Source organism: Harmonia axyridis, chromosome 7 (genome assembly GCF_914767665.1).
Source record: "Harmonia axyridis chromosome 7, icHarAxyr1.1, whole genome shotgun sequence".
In the NCBI taxonomy this organism is placed as follows: Eukaryota; Metazoa; Arthropoda; class Insecta; order Coleoptera; family Coccinellidae; genus Harmonia; species Harmonia axyridis.
In genome coordinates this window covers 8,406,031-8,431,374 of record NC_059507.1, presented here as the reverse complement: position 1 = coordinate 8,431,374, position 25,344 = coordinate 8,406,031, and the positions used below count along the sequence as shown (strand labels likewise).

The 25,344-nt window shown below is 34.1% G+C and overlaps 1 protein-coding gene across 1 annotated transcript; it reads left to right on the top strand.

Moving 5' to 3' along the window:
• The first annotated feature begins 21,087 nt into the window (after nt 1–21,087).
• On the top strand, nt 21,088–24,245 carry LOC123684520 (probable RNA-binding protein 46). Its single transcript, XM_045623814.1, has 5 exons — nt 21,088–21,710; nt 22,322–22,499; nt 22,651–22,735; nt 23,011–23,617; nt 23,968–24,245. The coding sequence occupies exons 1-5, from the start codon at nt 21,099–21,101 to the stop codon at nt 23,995–23,997; spliced, it is 1,512 nt and encodes a 503-aa protein (XP_045479770.1). The 5' UTR covers nt 21,088–21,098; the 3' UTR covers nt 23,998–24,245.
• Nucleotides 24,246–25,344: the final 1,099 nt, after the last annotated feature.

Here is a 25,344-nt window from a genome sequence, read left to right as displayed (position 1 = left end):
CGTACAACAAAAATGTTATCGAAAAGTTGGAAGATCGCTAGAATCGCTGTAACGCCCTCGAAGGCAACTATGTAAAATCGAATTTATCCAGAAAATGTGTTTTACTATGGTAGACCGGGGACTTTTCAATTGGCCTGTTATATCTTCGCAACATAGCATTTTCCCAAAAATCATCAAAGGATAAAATATCCTTAAAATAGTCCAAGGAATAACCTCTCGAGTTTTTGCCGCATTTTTTTTATGTCATTATGTTGAAGAAACAATTATTCACTGTATTCAGAAACCGAATACAAGGACCGAATTCTCGCCAGTATAAACATAAAGAGTGCCTATAAAAATATTACCAATTATCTTTTACGGGCCGAGCACTTCATTTTAATCACGAAGTTTTCCATGGCGGATAGTGGAAATTGGAGGAAACTAATAAATAATAAATGCCCGCCTCCTGATGGCAAAAGTAGGTACAATTTATGGTAGTAGTTCAGGTATGTTTCAGAACTCATCTTCTGAACTGCAACTGCAATAAACAAGAGGAGCCCTCTAGATGAGTTTTTTCGGAGGTCGGCTGAGTATTTTTACCTCGTAAAGGAGGAAAAAATCCAAAAGAATTATCACTTCATACTTTAATATGGGTTATTAAAAAGAGCTCCCTGAAATTATTACAAATCACTGATTTTAACAGTTGAAGCTGGATGGCTAATATTATGCTCAGTACAATGATTTATTTCCTAACTCTATTAGATCTCTGGTTCTCTGAAAGATCTCACAGAAGTTTGTAGCATGTACGAGTTATAAGAACCGGTTATTTTATATGTAGGCTTTGTTACTGTGTCCTAGCACCAAATCAGGCACAATACTGTTAATTTTTCTACCAACAGCTTCAAGCAAAATTCGATTCATGGATTGAACTTAAATTATCGAATGAGTTGAAAAATATTAAATTAATAATAATAATAATAATAATATTTCTTTATTTCCTTAAGACAGAGTACACTGTATAGAAAACGTCAAAATGAATATGCATACAATAATAATAATAATACGAAAAAAGAAAGAAATTAGTAACTGAAACCGAAAATTTGATCTACAAAAGATTCAAATTCCTTAAACAAAAGAGTAATCCAAGTATTCGCTGACACTATAAAAACAGTTCATCAACAACAATTCCTTAATGTCATTCTTAAATTTTCTGTACTCCAAAACTTTCAGTCTCTCCGGAAGATGATTGAACAATCTGATACCATAGTACGTTGGCGAGTGTTGAAATTTTGTTGTTCTATGTTTTGGAATACAGAGAATATCTTTATGTCTTGTATCGTAATCATGATAATCAGAGCATTTTTTCAGCAACCTTGAGTTCTTTTTGATATGCAATAAACAATTTAATATGAAAACGCAGGGAAAATTTGATATAGTGTTACGTTCATTTTTCTTAGGTTGGCTCTGTTAGTCTGTTGGTGTTCACTTTGTGAGTGAGGTAAGGTAGGGAGCTTAGTTTTTATTCATTTGATATATTTACAATACTTCCTACCGATTATTTATTTTTTGTTAATCGGTAATTGCTGTATATTTGACAGATTTGTATGGTATGATATTTGAGGAGCATTAATTAACCTTACGCTCAATTCAATTTTTTTCCAAATTTCTAATTCGTATTTCATGAAAACTGTGAGGTCTACGCAAAATTGGTGAGCGGTGCCAGAATTGACGATCTCTGATTAGCCGAATTTCGATCTCACCTAAAAAAATTTTTGTCGAAAAATTTTCGTAAAATTTTCCATACCAAACCCTTAGAAAATTGAAAAAAATTAAAAATTCCTTCATGGGACATTTGTACCATTTTAGTGATTGATTCGACTATGTAGATCACGAAAATGCTTGCAGTTTGGCGATTAGTAGGTACATTATTTCAGAAATTATAGGTAAAAATCTGAAAATACACAATATAATATTGAAAAAAAAAGTAGATTCTAAATTTTCATTATATTTCATAAAATTGAACAGAGGGGGATAGATGAAGCAGCAATGATAAAGCAAGAAATTTCTAGTACCACACCTCCTGAGTACGAAAGATGAAAATAATAAGGAGACATGATTCTCAAACTCAAATTATTTTAATTATTTCTCCTATATTCGATCTAGAACAAGAAGCACCCAAGTTTAGGAAATGAGTTGTGGATTTCGAATGAAATATCCTTTATTCATACTCAATTCATCTTCAGTGGATTCTATGAGATGAATTTATGGGAAGAGAGTATTATCCATGATGGCTGATGAATAAGTGGAAGGTGGGAAGGTACGCTTTGAGTATTTTCCTGGAAATAAATTATTATTTCTTAATGAGGAAAACTCAATTTATCAGCCTTTTATGGAAGTTCATCTACTGCTTGGATATCCAAAGAGTATTCTTTGAGGATTAAATCTAGATATCAAATATGAAAATGTAGAGAATTTATTTCACATACTTTCCTAGTTTCCCAAATTTCATTTTGAAATCAGGTACTTAAGCATGTAGATGAGAAAATAATTCACATACCCTTATATCAGTTAGAAATGAAGAAATAAGGATATTAATTCAAAATTTTCAGAATCTCGTCACATGTAATTTAAATTTTTTAATGCCCATTTCTACGTGAACCTTTTGGAGATATTGAATTGAGAAAATTTCAAACTATGACGTAAATCTGACATCCACGGGCTCTCGTTCTATTCAGGACTGGCGTTAGGAGTGAAACAGTAAAGCAACCGTACCAGGCGCCTCAATTTGAGGGCCGGCAATTCGGCCTAGTTTGCTGTCACCTTTACATATTTTATCCTTGGTTCTTTAAAACAACATAAGGTTGTTCCGCTCCGCTGGGTTTGTCTTTTAATACATAACGTGCACAACCGACAATTAAAAAAAAAATAAGTTTTAACAATGGACTAGTTTTAATTTTTTTGTTAAGGATTAATTCTAAAAATTTAAGTAAAATGAAACAAAAATGTGGAAGAATCATTGAAATATCTCTAGAAATGAAAAAGTTATGGGACTTTGAAGTTGCGCTTGGAAGAATAATTTCATAGTACGTGTAAGTGGCGTGACGTCACACACTAGACGACTGGTATTCGCAGAGTGCTTACGAATTCATTGGTGTACAATCTCTTGTGCCGTTCGTGTCATATTTTATTCGTTACACGATGGCTGAAATAACTTACTATCTACATACTATAAATTACTTCTTTCTCTTTTTACTTTTTACTCCTCACAAAAATATGTTTTGCCATTGATAGACTTCAACAACCAGTACTCAACTACAAACTGTTTATGAAACGTTTTTTAAATAAATCATCGTTATAAGTTGAACCATGATGAAGCAAACTCAAAAGTAGATACTTACTTGAAAAGTTTAACTCCTTTTATTTCAGCACTGACATAAGATGGATTTGAAGAAAAAACTCCATCACTGCGAATATATCTATTTTAGGCAAATTGTCACTTTGTCCTTTCACGAAGCCTTCTTACATTATGGTGACATAAAAACAAAACGCGAGTTAAAACTACACTGTACAACTACAAACGGCGCGAGAGCCTTGGCGCGGCTAAGTATTTAAACGTAATTTATGGTGTAGCGATCACAGGCAAGTGCCGTGACGTCACAGGCCAAAGACGTTCCGCGCTAAAATACGTAAATTTAAATAATCTATTTCTCAGTCATTTATTGATGGATTTTCAAAATTTTTTCACTGATCTATCAGTTTTGATCTATATTTTAATTCTATTGTGTCAAATATAGTATTATCAGCATCACTAAACTAGTCCATTGTCTTTTTCAAATCGAGAGAACCGGAATACCTATTAAGAAAATTACCACTAATCATAACATTCTATATTCATTCGGAAAATCGACGACCATGTTGATTTTAATCAATTCTAGAACCCGTGATTAACCTGGCACTGCCAAATGAAGAACTATTGGCGTTTTTATCTTGGCCAGTAATGACACACAGTCACGCACAATGAACAGCAATTCTGTCTCCCTGTTTCAGAAAACATTTTCCACTAAGCGGCATTTATTCGATGAAGTGGTTCTCTCTGCCATGGCGAATGACAATGGAAGAAGGTTATTAACGAAGAAACACTAATGTTTTATTTGCCCCATCATCGTTTTATCACAGTTTGCCTGCGCTAGTTTCCTACTGATGCCTCTTCATTCAATATTATTACTCCATTTGGTGTTCGGGTTTTCTATCGCTGGAATATAATGGTGCCATTCTGGGTTCGGAAGAAGAGCTGTGAAAGTGTTGGAATATAACGGTGTTTCTTGCACGCATGTCCAAGGAAATAATGGATTGTGATTTTTATCAAATGTTTATTAAGTAAAGTCAATTTGTGTTCACAAAGGCCTCTCGCAGGAAAGTTTTGAGGCGATTTCTTCGATTTCACATGTTTTTTGAGGTTCTGAATCCGAATCTGAGGTTTGCCACCAAAATTTTGTGGAAGAAGATTTTTCCATTCAGTTTTTTTTTCGATAAACCGTTCTGGTTCAAACGATAGTTGAAAATTGGCGTATTTTATCATTCTCTGCAAAAACTCATTGTTTAGGGTAGTTTCGATTTCATATGTTTTTCGGGATGTTGAATCCGAATCTGAGGTTTGCCACCCAAATTTCGTGATGAAACATTGAAAAAAAAAGCAAAAAAAGGGAAAATTTCATTTTTTGTCGATTTTTTGCATTTAAAACGACAAATATCATTCTTTTCTGAATGACTTCTTGTCATTGTCATTGTATAAATACCACGATAGTTTTATAACCTCAATCGAAATCGATATAAAGAAATAACCTAAATTTCAAAAAGTTATTTTGAAAATGATTCCTTCTATGCTGATGATGGCTTCATAGTGTAAACCCATTTGTATTGTATTGGAAGAAGAAAGAAGAAGACTTTGGTTTTTATAGGAATAGATAAAATACGCCAATTTTCAATTATTGAAAGATCGTTCATCATCATTTCGTTCATTCAGATATCATCTGATCGTGTACACCATATCATTCACGAATATTTGTACATGAGAAAGCTATGAGCAAAATGGGTGCCGCGCAAGCTCACAATCGATCAGAAACAACAACGTGTTAATGATTCTGAACAGTGTTTGAAGCTGTTTGAAGAATTAAATCTTCAAAAAATGGCACCATTTGAGGAAAAAGAGGTACTGTTTCATCAAGACAATGCGCCGTGTCACAAATCAATGAAAACATTGGCAAAATTGCATGAATTGGGCTTCGAATTGCTTCTGCATCCACCGTATTCGCCAGAACTAGCCTCCAGCGACTTTTTTCTGTTCTCACCTCAAAATAATGCTCGCTGGAAATGAATTTAGCGTCAATGAAGAAGTAATTGCCGAAACTGAGGCCCATTTTGAAGCGAAAGACAAATCGTACTACAAAAATGGTATCGAAAAGTTGGAAGATCGCTATAATCGCTGTATCGCCCTGGAAGACAACTATGTTGAATAATAAAATCGAATTTTCCAAAAAAATGTGTTTTACTATGGTAGACCGGGGACTTTTCAATTGGCCTGTTAGATGTATCACTCTTAAAATGACAGTTGACGAATGAAGTCGAATTTTTAAGAAGAATGTGTTTTTACTAGTTATTAGGGAGTTACTGCTTTGTACACTGTGAACTAGAAAAATAGAATTATATTTCAATTGTTGTAACTAAACCAGTTTTTTCATCTATATAGATATATTCTTATGAATAAAATGATCACGTAAATTATTGGCTGTTAATGAGCTTGGCAATCGGTTGTCCTTAGATAATGACATACTGACATACGTACCGGGTTTTTCCCATAATTTGACCCCCCCTTCAACTTTGTTACTAGAAGAGGTACAAAAAAATATTTTCTGCAAAAGTTTCACGAAATTTACAAGTGTTTTTCACAATGATTTGACAAAACGAAATATATACAGAGTGGGCAACATATTCATAGCAACTTCATTTTTTCAAATGGAACACCCTGTATATTTCTCTATATTTGGCTAGCTCTTTTTTTCCTGATTTCGAATATATAACATATGTTTGGCCTATCTCTCTTATTCTGAATACCACAGAGTTTCAAATTCTGAGAACCACCTGGCAAAAGTAATCAATTTTCAAGTGGAAGGCTGCAATAACTCAAAATGTCCTTTTTGAGTTATCTCGTTGGGAACGATATGACATACGTTTTTTACTATAAATTGGAATTGGATCATTTGGATGCAACTCCATATATTCTCTCCTTCTAGCTTTCTTATTTTATTGTTCTCCACATAAAGGGAAAATATTTCAAATTTTTCCGCTTCTGTGTAGTGCATATTCGATGAATAGTTTTATTCAATGACAAACGTATGTTATATATCGTAGCCAACGAGATAACTCAAAAAAGGGCATTTCGAATATCGCAGCCTACCAATTGAAAACAATTACTTAGCTTGCCTGGTGGTTCTTAGAATTTGAAACTCTGTGGTACTCAGAATAAGAGAGATAGGCCAAACATATATTCGAAATCAGGGGAAAAAGAGCTAGTCAAATATAGAAAAATATACAGGGTGTTCCATTTGAAAAAATGAAGTTGCAATCAATATGTTGCCCACTCTTTATACAGGGTGGCCATTTGAAAACGAAACAGACGAGATTACAGACGAAATAAAGTTTTTCGATAGAAATGCTCGGAAAGGTCGATTTCTGTTTCGAGGGGGACAACTTAAGATGTAGGTTACGGACGCATCAACCCTTGCTGCTACAACCCCCACCCCCAATTTTTGAATAGGGAAGATGGGGTGAGTGATATCTCAATTTAAAGGTATTTTTATACTGATTTCAGCACAGTTATTGTTTTTTCATTTTATGCATTAGTTCTCGAAATATTCATGCGTTAGTTAGTTAGGAAGGAAGCCACAGTCGTGGTTGTTTTGAAGCTCAAAATGTCGATTTTTCACAAAACACTACAAGTGCCATGAAAACACCACTTCATTCTCAAATACTTAGTTAAGAATATTTCGAGAACTAATGCATAAAATGAAAAAACAATTACTGTGCTGAAATCAGTATAAAAATACCTTTCAAATGAGGTATCACTCACCCCATCTTCCCTATTCAAAATTTGGGGGTGAGGGTTGTAGTAGCAAGGGTTGAAGTGCTATGCGTCCGTAACCTACATCTTAAGTTGTCCCCCTCGAAACAGAAATCGACCTGTCCGAGAATTTCTATCGAAAAACTTTATTTCGTCTGTAATCTCGTCTGTTTCGTTTTCAAATGGCCACCCTGTATATTTCGTTTTGTGAAATTATTTTAAAAAACACAAGTCGATTTCGAGAAACTTTTGTAGAAAACATTTTTTTGTACCTCTTCTAGTAACAAAGTTAAAGGGGGGCCAAGTTATGGTGAAAAAACCGGTACATCCCTGTAATTCCCTTGACACCCAAATAACTATTACAAATTACAACTCAATATTTCGCAACCTATTATCTCCGCCTGCGAAAAATCGAACTTCTAGAGAGCAGGAATATCACCTGGAATATAAAGATTTTCCTTTTGCTCTCCAAGGCTCCTATTCATCATTGCCATCAATGCGTTCGGTTCTACCACCGATTATTCTATTTTCCCACATCGACCAGTTACCGAACTGCCTGTGGCTCGAGATTGCCTCTGCCTTTCCACGGTCTTTATTAAAATCTACATAGCTTTTGCTCATTATTTCATCGCATCCAGATAGATTATGCGACCATCTCTCTCCACTAGAGAATTTATTGGATCTATAAGGTTGTCCCTGACGTAGTTTACTCGAAGTTCCTTCCTTTGTACGAAAGTTTGGGAAGTATCGATGCTTCGGATCGTATAGTATTGTACCGATATAGTAACGATTCGAAAATGACGATACTGTAAATAACAATATACAGGGTCTCATTTGAAAGTGTCCACCCTCAATAACTCAACAACGAATCAGAATTTGTGAAAACACTCAGACAGGTCGATTTTATATGACAGGGGGACATGATCTAGGATACGAAGCTTGTTTCTACTAAAGGGTGTTTTTTTTAGAGCTATAGAACTTTAAATTGCAATAAACCAACGATGGATTATTCGATTGACATGAATTTTATTTTTCCGCAAGATAATCTTGTGGCATTACATTTTAAATATGATTTCTGGCATATGACCGCCACGGCTGGCTCGGATGTAGTCCAACCTGGACGTCCAATTTTCGATGACTTTTTCCAACATTTGTGGCCGTATATCGGCAATAACACGGCGAATGTTGTCTTCCAAATGGTCAAGGGTTTGTGGCTTATCCGCATAGACCAATGACTTTACAAAGCCCCACAGAAAGTTGTCTAGCGGTGTTAAATCACAAGATCTTGGAGGCCAATTCACAGGTCCAAAACGTGAAATTAGGCGGTCACCAAACGTGTCTTTCAATAAATCGATTGTGGCACGAGCTGTGTGACATGTTGCGCCGTCTTGTTGGAACCACAGCTCCTGGACATCATGGTTGTTCAATTTAGGAATGAAAAAGTTAGTAATCATGGCTCTATACCGATCACCATTGACTGTAATATTCTGGCCATCATCGTTTTTGAAGAAGTACGGACCAATGATTCCACCAGCCCATAAAGCGCACCAAACAGTCAGTTTTTCTGGATGTAACGGTGTTTCGACATACACTCGAGGATTAGCTTCACTCCAAATGCGGCAGTTTTGTTTGTTGACGTAGCCATTCAACCAGAAGTGCGCTTCATCGCTAAAGAGCGTTGTTCAGGCGTGAGTCTAGTGATGATGAATTGCCAAACCAAACTGAGAATAAATCACTTGACAGCTGTTAAATCGGTCGCCATCTTGAACAGTAATGCTAACTTAAAGTTATATACCTCGAAAAAAAACACCCGTTAGAAACAAGCTTTGTACTCCAGATCATGTCTTCCTGTCATCAAAAACCGACGTGTTTGAGTATTATCACAAATTCTGATTCGTTGTTGAGTTATTGAGGGTGGACACTTTTAAATGAGACACCCTGTATTGAATATCGAATATTTTATGCAGTGGTGGTAAATTGGTATCTTGGTATCTTAAGATGTGATAACAATGTGTTGGAGAGAAATGCATATAATGACAGATTCCTCTGATGATTTCAAGGAAAAAAAGTCCTTTAAACTATTAGCAACTTTTACTAGATACTTCCTGGGAATCGTAACTCAAGTATCGACACAAAATAATCGGTATCGAAAGGCAAAGTATCGCCCAACACTAGTTCATTGTGGATCTTTATTGGAATATTTCCCGAGCTTAAGATGTCGTAGAATTCATCGCAAGATTCGGAGAATTTTGATTAGAGTTCGAAATTAATTTTTTTTCAGGGAACAGGGTTTATTATTTTTTCCAATAATTATAGCTGACGATTTTGCTTACGGTCGTTTGTGCAAAGATCCCTTAATTAGAAAACTTTCCTGTCTCCTTCTGGTCAACAAAAATTTGCCGGAACTTAGTCTTCAATCTGAACGTGATACATTGATTTCGTTTACATAAACATACATATATACAATATTGTCTGAAGATTAAACAGGGTGTTTGGTAATTCAGCGTAATACTTTGAAGGAATCATACTAGAGGTTATTTGCAACAAATTAAGACCAACTAGGGGTCCAGAAGTGGATGGTTACTGAGCTATGGCGGATTTTCGATTTTTAATAAAGAATTCTTTCGGAAAACAATTAATTGTGTAAAACCTACTATACTGTGAAAATGCCACTTATGCTTTCTAGAAAGCTGAGAGCTGAAAAATAGGGAGTTTACTTTATAAAAGAAACGCCTAAGACTTATCTCAGAAATAATTGGTTTTAAGACTCCACAACTTTTTTCAGAAATTGACTTTGACTAACTAACGGGTGTTTTTTTCGAGGTATATAACTTTAAGTTGGCATTACTGTTCAAGATGGCGACCGATTTAACAGCTGTCAAGTGATTTATTCTCAGTTTGCTTTGGCAATTCATCATGAGTAGACTCACGCCTGAACAACGCTTTCAAATAGTGCAATCAATTTCATTTCGAAAATAATGGTTCTGTGCGGAATACGTATCGCGCACTACGTCCATTTTATTTTGTTTAGCGATGAAGCGCATTTCTGATTGAATGGCTACGTGAACAAACAAAACTGCCGCATTTGGAGTGAAGCTAATCCTCAAGTGTATGTCGAAACACCGTTTCAACCAGAAAAACTGACTGTTTGGTGCGCTTTATGGGCTGGTGGAATCATTACTTCCTCAAAAACGATGATGGCTAGAACGTTACAGTCAATGGTGATCGGTATAGAGCCATGATTACTAACTTTTTCATTCCTGAATTGAACAACCATGATGTCCAGGAGGTTTCAACAAGACGGCGCATCATGTCACACAGCTCGTGCCACAATCGATTTATTGAAAGACACGTTTGGTGACCGCCTAATTTCACGTTTTGGACCTGTCAATTGGCCTCCAAGATCTTGTGATTTAACACCGCTAGACTACTTTCTGTGGGGCTATGTAAAGTCATTGGTCTATGAGGATAAGCCACAAACCCTTGCCCATTTGGAAGACAACATTCGCCGTGTTATTGCCGATATACGGCCACAAATGTTGGAAAAAGTCATCGAAAATTGGACGTCCAGATTGGACTACATCCGAGCCAGCCGTGGCGGTCATATGCCAGAAATCATATTTAAAATGTAATGCCACAAGATTATCTTGCGGAAAAATAAAATTCATGTCAATCGAATAATCCATCGTTGTTTTATTGCAATTTAAAGTTCTATAGCTCTAAAAAAAACACCCTTTATAATTCACAATCATTAATACAGATCTCATTAAGTTGCATACAATGAGTCTAAGAAATACATACCTTACGTTTGAATTTTTTTATTTTTCGGTTGCTAGTTTTGAAAACGAAGGAATCGCAGATATTTTTTACTGTTTCGTTATGGTTAATCACATAGGATTTTTGAAGTCGTATAATTATTATTCTATTAATATTTGTACTTCTGTTGTAAATTCTGTTTTTGGGCTATGCCGGTTTCTGCTCTATAATTCATTATTGAATTAAATTGAAATTGAATAAACTTAAATGCCTATACTATAATTGATGACGTAAGTATGAATTAATTTGAATGAGGTTTTCAACATGTTTCCATCCAACTTGTTCAAACGCGTCATCAAGATATACTCACGTTGATGATACAAACTCCAAATAAATTCAATTCGTACAATTAAAAATGGCGATTTTAAAGGTTCATAGCGCGATGTACACAGTGGAGAATTCGCTTTCCATATACGAACACATTTCGACAGCGAAATTATTCAGTATAAACAGTGGAACGCAGAACAATTCATTTAGAATTTTTATGGAACTCTTTGGAGTACTCAAAAGCTTTATCCGGTTAAATTAAACCCAGTGGATTAGTTGCTGATCGGAATGAATTTCGAAAGAGCGGAATATCGTTTCAGGCCGCTTCGTTTGATAGCGCACAGTTTGAAGGAACCCCTGTTTACACAGCCCTTCGACGGAAGTTGGCCAGGGGCTGAAATTCACGCACTTTGCGGAAAAAAAGTAAACGGTGTCAATATTATTTTCTGTCGACTTTGTATCGACAATTCTAATTGATGTGCACGATATTTGAGGCAATAAAAGCAATAATAGCAATTGAAAGAGTTTTATTTTAAATACTTCATTATTTTCATTTTAAATACTTCATTATTTTTATTTTGAATACTTCATTAACAATTTTACCAAATACATCAACAAAGTTGATGATGATGATGATGATAGTTGAGTGTCCTTATGATGCAAAGTTGAGGCTTTATAGATTGACTACTCTGGAGCAGAGAAGGGTTGTATTCGATCAAACTTTTTTATATCGGATAATGAATGGCCACTTCGATTTCCCTCTCATTAATGAGGTTTATTTGAACACTCGTGCTTTCACCGGACGTCGAAGAGAACTGTTTTATGTCCCCAAGAGCGTCGTCGTTTTATAACTCCATTTTTTTGAGAATCATGCGGTTTTATAACTGGCACATTTTTTTTTTTTTGACATTTTCAATATTTCTCAAGTTGCTTTTAGGGAAGAATTATATTTGTATCTATGTAGAAATTACTGAATTGTTTATTTTTTTTGATATTGTTGATATGTTTTATCTTATAGTTTATGTTCATTCTCAATTGTAAATATCTTCTTTTTTGTGGTGAATCCTTGTAATTGGGTTATTCCTGTTAGGATTCCTGTTTATGTTAAATAAATAAATAAATAAACAAAATTTTGGGAACGAACAAAATCTCAACAAAATTTTTAGTTCATTTTCTCTTGAACGCTTCTGGCGATTTGAGCAATTATTTTTTTGCATTGGGGCTTAATTATTTGGGAACATTACTGTCCAGATAGGGTCCTCAATTATACTTCGGTTTTTATTATGTACAGCGGTGAAAAAAATAATTTAATATAAGCTTTTATTCAAAACACTGCCTAGTCTTTTCTGAATATCTCCTCTTTTTACTTATTGTGATATTTCAATTTTGAGGGAATTTACAGCTATTTCATTTGGTACCGTAGATGAACAAGAAAAGAATAGGAAGTTTATTTCAATTGATACACGAAACCAAAACTGTAGGTACAGGGTGCGCAAATTTCGATGTTTTAGTACTACCGCTCATGTCTGAAAGTTACAGGTGTTTTTTTTCGAGGTATATAACTTTAGTTGGCATAACTGTTCAATATGGCGACCGATTTAACAGCTGTCAAGTGATTTATTCTCAGTTTAGTTTGGCAATTCATCATGAATAGACTCACGCCTAAACAACGCTTGCAAATAGTGCAATTTTATTTCGAAAATAATGGTTCTGTGCGGAATACGTATCGCGCACTACATCCATTTTATTTTGTTTAGCGATGAAGCGCACTTCTGGTTGAATAGCTACGTCAACAAACAAAACTGCCGCATTTGGAGTGAAGCTAATCCTCAAGTGTATGTCGAAACACCGTTACATCCAGAAAAACTGACTTTTTGGTGAGCTTTATGGACTGGTGGAATCATTGGTCCGTACTTCTACAAAAACGATGATGGCCTGAACGTTACAGTCAATGGTGATCGGTATAGGGCCATGATTACTAACTTTTTCATTCCTGAATTGAACAACCATGATGTCCAGGAGCTGTGGTTCCAACAAGACGGCGCAACATGTCACACAGCTCATGCCACAATCGATTTATTGAAAGACACGTATGGTGACCGCCTAATTTCACGTTTTGGACCTGTGAATTGGCCTCTAAGATCTTGTGATTTAACACCGCTAGACTACTTTCTGTGGGGCTATGTAAAGTTATTGGTCTATGCGGATAAGCCACAAACCCTTGACCATTTGAAAGACAACATTCGCCGTGTTATTGCCGATATACGGCCACAAATGTTGGAAAGAGTCATTGAAAATTGGACGTCCAGATTGGACTACATCCGAGCCAGCCGTGGCGGTCATATGCCAGAAATCATATTTAAAATGTTATGCCACAAGATTATCTTGGGGATAAATAAAATGTATGTCAATCGAATAATCCATCGTTGTTTTATTGCAATTTGAAGTTCTATAGTTAAAAAAAAAACACCCTTTACTAACAGGCCAATTAAAAAGTCCCCGGTCTAACATAGTAAAACACATTTTTTTGGCAAAATTCGATTTTATTATTCAACATAGTTGCCTTCGAGGGCGATACAGCGATCTTCCAACTTTTCGATACCATTTCTGTAGTACGATTTGTCTTTTGCTTCAGAATAAGCCTCAGTTTAGGCGATTACTTCTTCATTGGCGCTTAATTTCTTTTCAGCGAGCATTATTTTGGATCAGAGATCAGGAAAAAGTCGCTGAGCGCCAGATCTGGCAAACACGGTGGATGTAGAAGCAATTCGAAGATTCATGCAATTTTGCCATTCTTTTCATTGGTTTGTGACACGGCATTTCTTCAAATGGAGCCGTTTTTTAACGATTTCATCCTTTGAACGATCCAATAACGCTAAATAGTAATCGCTGTTGATGGTCTGACCCTTTTAGAGGTAATCAATGAATATTATACCTTGCGCATCCCAGAATACTGAAGCCATAACCTTGCCAACTGACTGTTGTGTTTTTCCTCGGTTTGGATTCGATTCATTGTGTGCAGTCCACTCAGCTGACTGTCGATTGAACTCTGGAGTGAAATTATGGAGCCATGTTGCATCCATTGTCACATATCGACGCAAAAATTCAGGTCAGCTTAGAATCATTAACACGCTGTTGCTTTTGATTGATTGTGAGCTCGCGCGGCACCCATTTTGCACACAGCTTTAATAAGAATTTCAAATAGAACAATCTGTATATTATTACTTTTTACGGTTTGTCGTAACCTCCTGATTATTTATGTATACATTTTCTTGTCCCTATCTCTAGCGTTTTTCGAGTAATTGATTTATTAACTTCTGTTTTTGTGCAAAACATGGCTTCAATTAAACATTCATCAGTTCAGTAATTGGAATCCTAGAAAGCTGAAATTGCGAGTATGGATTACCAATATATACACGGGATATTGGTAATTAATTGACGTGTAATAAATACGTCCCTAAGCTTAAAGGGTTATTCAAAATCTCAGACTTCAACGAACATAGTTAAATGATAAAAATTACGTTTTTTCGAATGAAATGACCGGCATATCTCAATATATATTGAAAGATATATGAAATTTCCTTTCTGACGATACAACATGTTCCTATACCTAAACTATAATGTTTCCTTATTAAAAACAAGCTTTCATCCCAATGGCAATACATGCATTTGTTTTTGATCTATGAAATTTCGACACCCTGTATTGATAATAGAGTACATTGTATCAATGAAATTAAGCTGATAATTGCCATGCTTTAATTTAATGAACTGTTTTTTTTTCAGTGTAATGAAACCATTTAAAGGGCTGTAATTCTGTCAAAATTCAGATATCGCAATTACTGAAGAGAGGAAATACATATTCAGGGAAGATGATACAACATTTGAGTGTTCTCGTCTGTCATTCTCGTCTGTCAACGTTTCACCCCGCAGGGTATTCTTAATAAAAGTTTATTTTTCATCGTTTTTGTTCAGCCCTGAGCATAACAAAATAACTGAGGCCGGCGCACCTGAACACTGAAGATTATTTCTCTAATTCTGTGGTTATTCCGTTCATTCTTCCACATCTTGTAGAACAAAATCGTGCGAGAATATATCAGAAACGCACAGTTTTCATGGTTATATTTTATTATTCTATGTTGGCACTCCGAACATTCCGCTACGGCTTTATCTGTCAATTCATCAAATTGCCTTAAAGAGAAATCAGTTCTGCCAACCAACATTTTTCAATGCAAAAATCACTAAATTATATTTATGGAAATATTTCATTAATTTCAATGAAAATGCAATGAATTAGAGAAAATAATGTATAATACTCGTACAGAAGGCTTATTCATCATATCAATGCCCTCTGCACTTGTATTATAAATAACTATACTGGCTGAAATAAACTAAACATCTATCGTCAGGGAACTTTGAAGTGAGATACCTGTGGTGTGTTGAAAAATATGATTTGAATTTATAACACGAAATATTCAGTCATAAAATTCATTTCAGAACTTATCGTTATATCTCCATGTTCCAAGCGCACCAAATATTATTTGATTTTTTATTGCCCTGAGTCACCATTGGAAACGAAAAAACCTCAGTAGGCTCCATTATTGGATTTCGAATTCTGCAGACCTAATTTTAAAATTCCATGGACAGACAAATTTTCGAAATAATAGACAGTGCACAGATGTTCTAACCTGGTTATAAAATGAACCCAAATAAAATAATTCAAAAATTGCATTTGTACGTGACATTGTAGAATTTGTCCAGTAGGTGAAGCCTTTCTATGTAAAATCGGTTGAACGTTGCGAAGTAGTGAATCAGTAGCGTAACCAGCGCTGGGGCTCTAAGTCAATTTGAAATGGCAACAGTAAAGAAACAAAATTGTGTTTACTTTTTGAACTGAAAATGATAATTCAGTAATCTGCTTCAATCAATATACTCATTACTGGAATATTAGTTCAGTATTTTCTGTTCAATCTCAAAATACCCTAACTCGTATAAAAAACCTATCATGAATCTAACGTGAATAGGATCAAATGCACCCAAGTTAGTTATTATTGTATTACCTAAGTATCGTCGTAGCTAAGATGCATAGAATACCTGGTGTGTTTACTGATTCGATTTTGTTTCAGACTTTTTGGGAGACCCACCTGTTGCTTTGGTGGTCTGCTTCACCAGAGTGCTGTAAGGGGGCGCTCTTCAAAAAATTTCGAATTCCCGCTATCTGCCAGGTGCCGTTTAAAAAGGAAATACTGATTTTAGACACTGCAAACATTCACAATAAATTACAATTCAGTTCATATCAAATTTTCAATCAAATGAATGGAATATAATGACAGACCATAGAATATAAAATATTATTCTTCTATACTCAAAGTTTACGACAAGAGCGTAGAAATGGGGGTAATTACACGGTATTCCTAAATTGGAGATACAAATGAAAATTACAGATTTCCGTATCATTTTAAGAAAAAAAGTCCTATAACATGAGTCTCCAAACATTTTGTTTTGAGATACATGTGTTGAAGTTCAAGTTATTTTCTCGTATAACCTTCCCTTACAAGATATTCAATATGAATTGGCCATAGATATTCCAGTTTAAAGTTTTCACTATGTGATATGCTAATTTTGAATGCAAATCTACAGGGTGATATATTTTCTGGAAGGATGCCTGCTTCCTTCCTCCAAAACTATATTTTGGTAAATGGCTGTTAGTTTAGAAAAATGTAGAAAAAAAACTCTGGTCCAGTACTATACACTTTTTGGTTTGTTATAGTTTTGTCGTATCTGCTATCGATTTCGAGAAAAATCTCTAGTAATCCTCAGGAAAATCCAAATTATTATAAAGATCCAGCTAGTAAGCTCTAATGAATACATTAATTTTAAGTTTTGGTATTTATTTACCTAATCTGTAGCGAAGATTAATAAATATTTGATAAACTGTATGACACACTAGAAACAACCTGTATATTGAAAGGAAAGCGTTTGTGGGCTCATATTCATGAAACTTTTTTTTTTCAAAATTATCCAAGTAATTTCTCATTTTCCTTCGTAACTCTTATTTGAGAACACCCAGTATAAGGTAAGAACAACCGAATTAGTAACAACAAAAATTATTTCGAGTAATTTGGTTCAAACTTCATTATCAAACTTCTTTTTCTAACATTACAGATATGAATAAAAGTTGTCAACAAAAATTTTTTTTTCGATTATCTCTCCCCAAGAAAAAAAGATCTACGCCCTTGGTTCACAAGAGTCGAGAATTGAGAGAAATGTCAAATGTAAACGATGTATGCGCCATCTGAAAAGCCCGCGAACCCTCGAAATCAAGTAGGTATAAATCCGAAAAATCTCCCGTTTTGTCTGAAAGTTTTACAGGTATGAGTAGACACACCAGGTATTCTATGCATCTTAGTCGTAGCAATACTTTTTTCAAAATTGATCTCTCATTGGCCAAATAAATGGCTGCAGGCTAATTGTGAATAGTTATTTATAATACAAGTGCAGAAGGCATTGATATTCTTCCACGAGTTCAAAATTCAAAAACGAGCCACGAAGTGGCGAGTTTTGGAATGAACGAGTGGTAGAATGAGCCTTCTGTACGAGTATTATACATTATTTTCTCTAATTCATTGCATTTTCATTGAAATTAATGAAATATTTCCATAAATATAATTTAGTGATTTTTGCATTGAAAAATGTTGGCTGGCAGAACTGATTTCTTTAAGGCAAATTGATGAATTGACAGATAAAGCCGTGGCGGAAAGTTCGGAGTACCAACATAAAATAACAAAATATAACCATGAAAACTGTGTGTTTCTGATATATTCTCGCACGATTTTGTTCTACAAGATGTGGAAGAATGAACGGAATAACCACAGAATTAGAGAAAAATATTTACATGGCTATAAGAGCTCTTATGAAATTCTAATTCGAGTTCTAGATTCTAGATATAGTAGTAATGTGATGAATTATTACAGATTCCCTTTTCAAACCTGGAAAAGTATCTAGGTAAAAACGGAATGAATTAGTTTTCTAATTTTGGCATAAGTATAAAGTGAAACTATATAAAACTCATTAACGTTATGAAACGTTTTACTTTTCGTAACATAATAACATAAAGAGTAATTGTAAAACCAAACTACTTGAGCTACCTCTTTATTTCATTGAATTTTATGTGCCTTCTACATATTATGAAGACTTATGAATTTATTCAATTTTAGAACATGAATAAAAAATATTATTGATAAATTAATATCGATGACACAGTTTGAACAATTCGTGATATTGACCCCAGTTGACAGAATAGTTTTCTGTGTAGCATTGATTTGCGTATTCAAAATGTACTTTACCGTGAGGATGTTTGTGGAAATCTCCAGCTTATTAATTATGGAATTCTCCACATAACCCTCAGCAACTGTATCAGAATCGCATCCCTCATGCAAATAAGCTCTAGAATCCACAAGGAGTAGTCGATGACCGCGTAAAACAGTGACCTGTATACAAATAAGGATTTGGCAACTCAAAATCTTTGGTTTAGCAGGTAGTAAACCTACCGTTTTGGCAACAGATACCGTAACCAATCCAGAAAACTAGATCGTGGAAGAACAAACTTCACCAGATATTGAAATAGAATGTCCAAAGTCTATAACACTCTATTCACATATCAATTATGTGACATTAACTACTTCAATTGCTCAAAAATCAATCTATGGAACATAGGAACATATTCTGTAACGCCACTGTGTGAAAGAAATTCACGTAAACAGAATGTAGAAGATCTTCTAACGTAAAAGCACAATGTGTTGATGATTGAACCCGGCAAAACCTAAAAGCATTAGTTTATTAGCATTTTTCGGTGGTATCGTAAACCCAAACCCTCATTATCGGCATTTTATGGTGTCAAATTATTCAACATGTGGTCGGTTTTTTCAGTTGTACTGAATAATAGAGAAAGGAAGATTGTTTTCATACATTTTCCTACTGATCCCCATTGCCCTGAAGGTCATAAATATAATCTTCGGAACATTTCTTGACGTGAGGAAGAAATTGGTGTATTTTTAATAAGAGCAGACCCAAAAGAAATTAGAGATTTTAAGGATCGATTAAAAAATGAGCCAAACACCATCGTGAAGATGTTGAGTGCTTTCAGTGCTCGTTATTATTACGTCAATTGTACTCTCGGATACTTCATAAGTTAGATAGGTTTATACAGGATGGTTCACTAAACTAAACTAAAAAAATTTCGATCTCTACAATTTGCGGTTATACCGGAAACAGACTACTTCTTCCTTTTTTCAAATGGCACACCCAGTATATTATTGCATAATTAGATACCTTTTTTGATGACAATTTCAGCAATATCCCATACCTTGGGTAAAAACTCGAAGATTCATGAGTTGATGGGATTCTTATGAAGAAACAAGTGGCGACGAAGACTGCTTTTTTTAAATATTTCTGCAGAAAAAGTTTTTTCGAAAAAACCTTTTTCATTTTCAGTTCTGCAAATACGGAGTATTATAAAACTGTTCTCGGTTTGGACCAGAATGTACAGGGTGTTTATCAGAAGATCAAGAATTTGGACAACTCAAATTCATCAAATCTCAACACAGTTGAAAATTGCGGTTTTTCCTCAATCAAAGTTCTCTGAAATAATAAAAAATACAGGTTCTGATTCGAAAATCTTGAGTTTTGGTGAATTTGAGTGGTCCAAGTTCATCAAGTTATAGTCGAAATATTTTTCAGTACGGAACATTTCGAATATAACTTTCGCTTTCTTTTGGAAGGAACACTCCGTATATTTTCTCGAATGTGATGTAGAATACGGAGTGTTTATTTCAAAAGAAAGCGAAAGTTATATTCGAAATGTTCCGTACTGAAAAATATTTCTATTATAACTTTCGAAAGTTATATTCGAAATGTTCCGTACTGAAAAATATTTCTAATATAACTTTCGAAAGTTATATTCGAAATGTTCCGTACTGAAAAATATTTCTAATATAATAACTTTCGCTTTCTTTTGAAAGGAACACTGCGTATTCTACATCACATTCGAAAAAATATACGGAGTCTTCCTTCCAAAAGAAAACGCTAGGTCGATTTGTAACCATTTTCAAATACAATTGAACTCAAAAAATTCTATATAGCTGGCATACAGTGTAACACCACCAGAGAATAATGCTTTTAATAGTACCTATCTCATATTGATGAATGTTCACATCTTGTTTACTCAGAATAGTGATGATTATCCAGAATAACGTTTCGTATTGTATAACAATAGAGAACAAATGAGAGTTTTCAGAGGTCTTTAGCTTCAAAACTAGCCTATAGAAAAACTTGTGCCTATTGAACCTTTTGTTTTGGAATTACTTATACTTTTAAATATCCAAAATTCAGCCCATTTGATAGAAGACTACTTTTTTTAATAAAGTTTGCGATATCCTTTTCAGGATACTTGGCTCGACTCAATATACAAGCTACTTGACTTGTGCTTGACTTGAAATCAACTCAAGTTCAAGTCAAGTAATAGTTTTTCAATGTCAAGTCAAGTACTTGATAAATAAATACTTGAATTGACATTGAAAAACTACTTCTTGACTTGAACTTGAGTTGATTCCAGGTCAAGCCCAATTCAAGTAGCTTGAATATCAAGTCAAGCCGTGAATCCCTGATCAAAATCATAGAAAATTCATCCGATCCCAACTGCACGGAGTATCAACCATAGATACCAGATGGAACCAATCGCAAAAAAGAAACTCGAACTACCCAATAAAAAGTAACTACCCCACCTAATGTTTTCTTTCTGCGAAACCCTTATAAACTATTTTGAACACAACAACAACTAGTCTAGGAGTCTCACCCGTCGGTTGTAACATCTGTAGATTTGTTTCAATAAGTGGTTTGTTAAGTGACGAAAACATCGGATAGAATGAAATCTTACCAAAACGTCATGACAGTTGAAAATCTCCGTGGTCAGCGAGTTTTAAAATCGTTCTTAATGCCAGATGAAGAATCAAGGATCGAAATTTTCGCTAAAAATATACCTCAAAATCTGGACGAAGATGACATAGTGCCATTTTTCGAATGTGTAGGACCTCTGCATTGTTTGAGATTAATGATGAATCACACCAACGAAGGAAACAGAGGCTTCGCTTATATCACATACTTGAACAGTCAAGATGCTCATTTGGCTGTCAAATATTTGGATGGTAAAGAAATCACTCCAGGTAACCCTGTGAAGGTGTCAATTTCCATGAACAACTGCAGAATATTCGTTGGGGGAATCCCAGTTCAAAAAACGAAAGATGAGGTTTGGCAGGAGCTGGTCAAAAAAGGAATTACAGGACTTGTGGATGTCATCATGTATAGATCCTACTCCAACAGGTCTGAAAACAGAGGTTTCGTTTTCGTTGAGTTTCCAACACATCAGTACGCTGCAAAGATGAGAAACAAGATGATGAACATGAATCTTTGGAACAAAGAAATTATCGTCGATTGGTCTGTACCTGAACCTGTGGTAGGTGAAGAAGAAATGAAGAAGGTGAGTTTGATCAATTGTTTCTTTATTGTTCCTACCTATATTCAATATTGCCAATATGTTTTTCTTTATTTCATGAAATAAAAGTGAATTACTCAGAAAATTATGTTCTTATTCTAAACTTATTTCTTTCTCTGGTTTTTGATTCATTGAGATCTCTACCGAGAAATGGACTTGAACTCGTTTGTTCGTAATATATTTTGAAATACATTTGACCGTCATCCAAAAATTGTTTGTTTTCGCTAATTTCTGTTCTGCGTGATTGACAATATTCAAGTCGATTAACATATTCAACCTATTATATTCACAATCTTTTTTTTTCGAATAATTCCTAAGTATATATATTTGGTATATTTTCATTTTTGTCAAAAATGAACTTTCATTTATCCTGTTCATTGCACCCCTGTATCTATCCTCCAAAAGTGCAATTAGCTCAAAAGCTCCTTATTTTAAATCAGTGCTTTCCTCACTTTGTGAGTGAATTGATCGGTCTATCATTTCTATTTGACTTGAATTATTTTTAAATTCAATTCACAAGCAGATTTAAATTATTTTATCAGTATGTCTGAACTCCCTAGAAAAACTTGACGGTAAATTTTACATAAATTTTTCAGGTCAAAATTCTCTACCTCAGAAACCTTCCCGTTGTAGAAACAAGGGAATATCTGAAGGAACTAATTAAAAATTATGTTAAATCTGAGTTCGTAGAGAAAGTTTACAAATTCAAGAATTATGCCTTCATCCACTTGGCTTCTAGAGAAATAGCACTGGAACTTTTGTTTTCTTTGAAAGGTGAGTTTTCGAATGAACTTATAGAAATTCTATTCCTCCTCAATATTTTCAATTCTTACTTGGAAAAGTTCCGTGTTTTTGATACGTACTCAGTTATCACTTATTTGTTCGCATAAATGCACACATTCATCCACTAATTTATATTTTTCAGATCATTATCGAAATACCCCAGTTGAAGTTGTTTTCGCCAAGCCATGCACTGAGTATACAAAACCAGAATTTCGGAAAAAAATGTTGTAAGTATAATAGAATTAGATATTTCAAAGATTATTTTATTGAATTTTACTTTGATTTTATTTAATCATTTCCGACCCATAATAATACAATAACTGGTCTCAAAAAACTTACTATTACGATCCATATTGTTAAATGGTTAACCTGCAATTACAGATATGACACTTCGGATGACAGTTGTGTTTGACATATGTCATTCAAATCAACGACATGGATATCTTAGTGTTTAAGAAAATTAATTCTATTTTATTCAATTAATATAATCTATTTTTCGAAGGACGAGAGCTTCTGATCGTAGTTACCGAAGACCAGAGAGTACTCATTCCTCTTGGGGCCAACCGAGATCACTAGATGACTTCACAAAGGACAATTGGATGTTTCATCATCAATTATCTCCTTCCACATCAGACATGACCGATTTCGAAAAACTAAGTAGGGAATTAAATCAATATCTGAATATTGATTATTCGAATGCCTCTGGAAGTTTGTCAGAAATGGAACATAGCGATGCCTTCAGATCTTCTACTCTTATGCTAAACTCGCTGCTTAATCGAGTTGATTATTCAAGGGAGCAAGATCCATTAGGGACTTATGGGAGGTCATCATCTTCAGAACCAAAAGCGGTACCCAGTTCAATCTGGAACCTGGAAGAAGCTTCCAATCCTATGAAAATATTACAAACTGAAAGGATGATTCCAGAGAGATTGCCCAATAATGCTGAATTTCTGTATGAATTACCGAAATTCAAGGAAGACACAGAAAATAGGCAACGCTGGCAGCGTTCACGTTCAAATATATCTCCATTTAAACCAGATCTGACCAACGGAAAAGAAGTTCCAACTGCTGAGTATCAATATACTTGGCCAACTTTTCCCTACACCTGGGTAAGAAGATAAAATGTTAAATTTTTTATTTCTTCAATTCGGGTTTTTGAATTTGTTAGGAAACTTTTAAAAGGTTAACTCTCGAAATTCCGAAGGTCTAACGTGAAATCATAAAATTGACGTGTTTTGGTGCAATTTCAAATATTTCATTTGGAAGTCGAGTCTTCTGATTCGACACAAATATATAATTTTGTTTTATTTCATTTGAAAATCAATATTTATCAAGTAAGGACCGAATCTATTAAATATATAGGATATTAATTATTTTATATATTTTTGAGTAGTCTTTCCTCGAACAGACTCACTTTTGATGATGACTTTTTTAATTGAAATCCTATTTGATTTTTCAGGGTTCTAGCAGTAAGGAACCATTGGATTGATATGATATCTTACAGATTTTTGAATTAATCAATTGCTAACAGTTCTTTCAATTTATTATCTTTCTTCTGATTTAACTTTGTTTAAACATCATTAATTTGCCTCTTAATTTTTTGAATTTAGTTTTAGAGATCTTTTGTGTGACCCTGCAATTTGAACTACTGAATATTTTGTTGATCAAAATTCTCATATAAGTTCATAGATTCAATTGCTAAAGTTTGGATAATTTAGATGAGTTCATATTCATAAATTTCCATGCTACCAAAATGTACGGATTGGTATCAATTAAAATGAATTTTTGCCATAAAAATACCAATGTTATTACTTCTATAAATGTTAATTTGATTTTGATATTTCTATTAGGAGTAGTTGATAAGTTTTTTGATTGATTTTATATAATTTTTGAATCACTATGTGATTTGAAAGTTCTTTTATACTGTTTATTATTGACTATGTTCATGTTTGTGAATTTTATATATTATATTACTTTGTTTATCCAGTATAGTAAATTTTTACTCGTTTTTGATATTTTATATATTAAATTGACAATGTGCTGCACGTGTATTATTCACATATTTCAAAATCTTCTCAACTATTTTACATTTTCTTTCAAATACACTGTCTCTTGAAATCTCTTTACAGAGTAAGAATAACAAACTTTTTTATAGATAATATTCCAATTCCTTCAAGCAATTACTTTTTTCACATCTCCGGAGATACTGAGTATTGAGTTGGGAAAATTACTTTCTTTTTTGCAATAATTTCGAAAAATGATATATCGAGTTACTAATTCAAACTATTTTACATTTTCTTTCAAATACACTGTCTCTTGAAATCTCTATACAGAGTAAGAATAACAAACTTTTCTATAGATAATATTCCAATTCCTTCAAGAAATTACTTTTTTCACATCTCCGGAGTTACTGAGTATTGAGTTGGGAAAATTACTTTCTTTTTTGGAATAATTTCGAAAAATGATATATCGAGGACACTTAGAACAGCCACACTGCTTGCTGAAAGATAACTTTCAATGGTTTTTGCATATTTCAAACATTTTCAGTGGCGTAGTTGATAAATAAGTGGATATAACGTCTCCAATCAGAAATCATATTTAAAAATTGAAATTATTTACCAGATTATAAAAATGAAAATTCATTCCAACAATATTTGTATCTTGTACCTTGTACTTTCATTTAAAGTTTCCAAGCTCTTAAATAAACATTCATCATATACATAATTATGATTAACACTTAATTCTCTTGGTGACATCCACTACCTATCTTCGATTATTTCGAGTTGAATAAAACTTATTTTTGAGCCTCCAAGATCCAACTCAAATGATTTTCAAT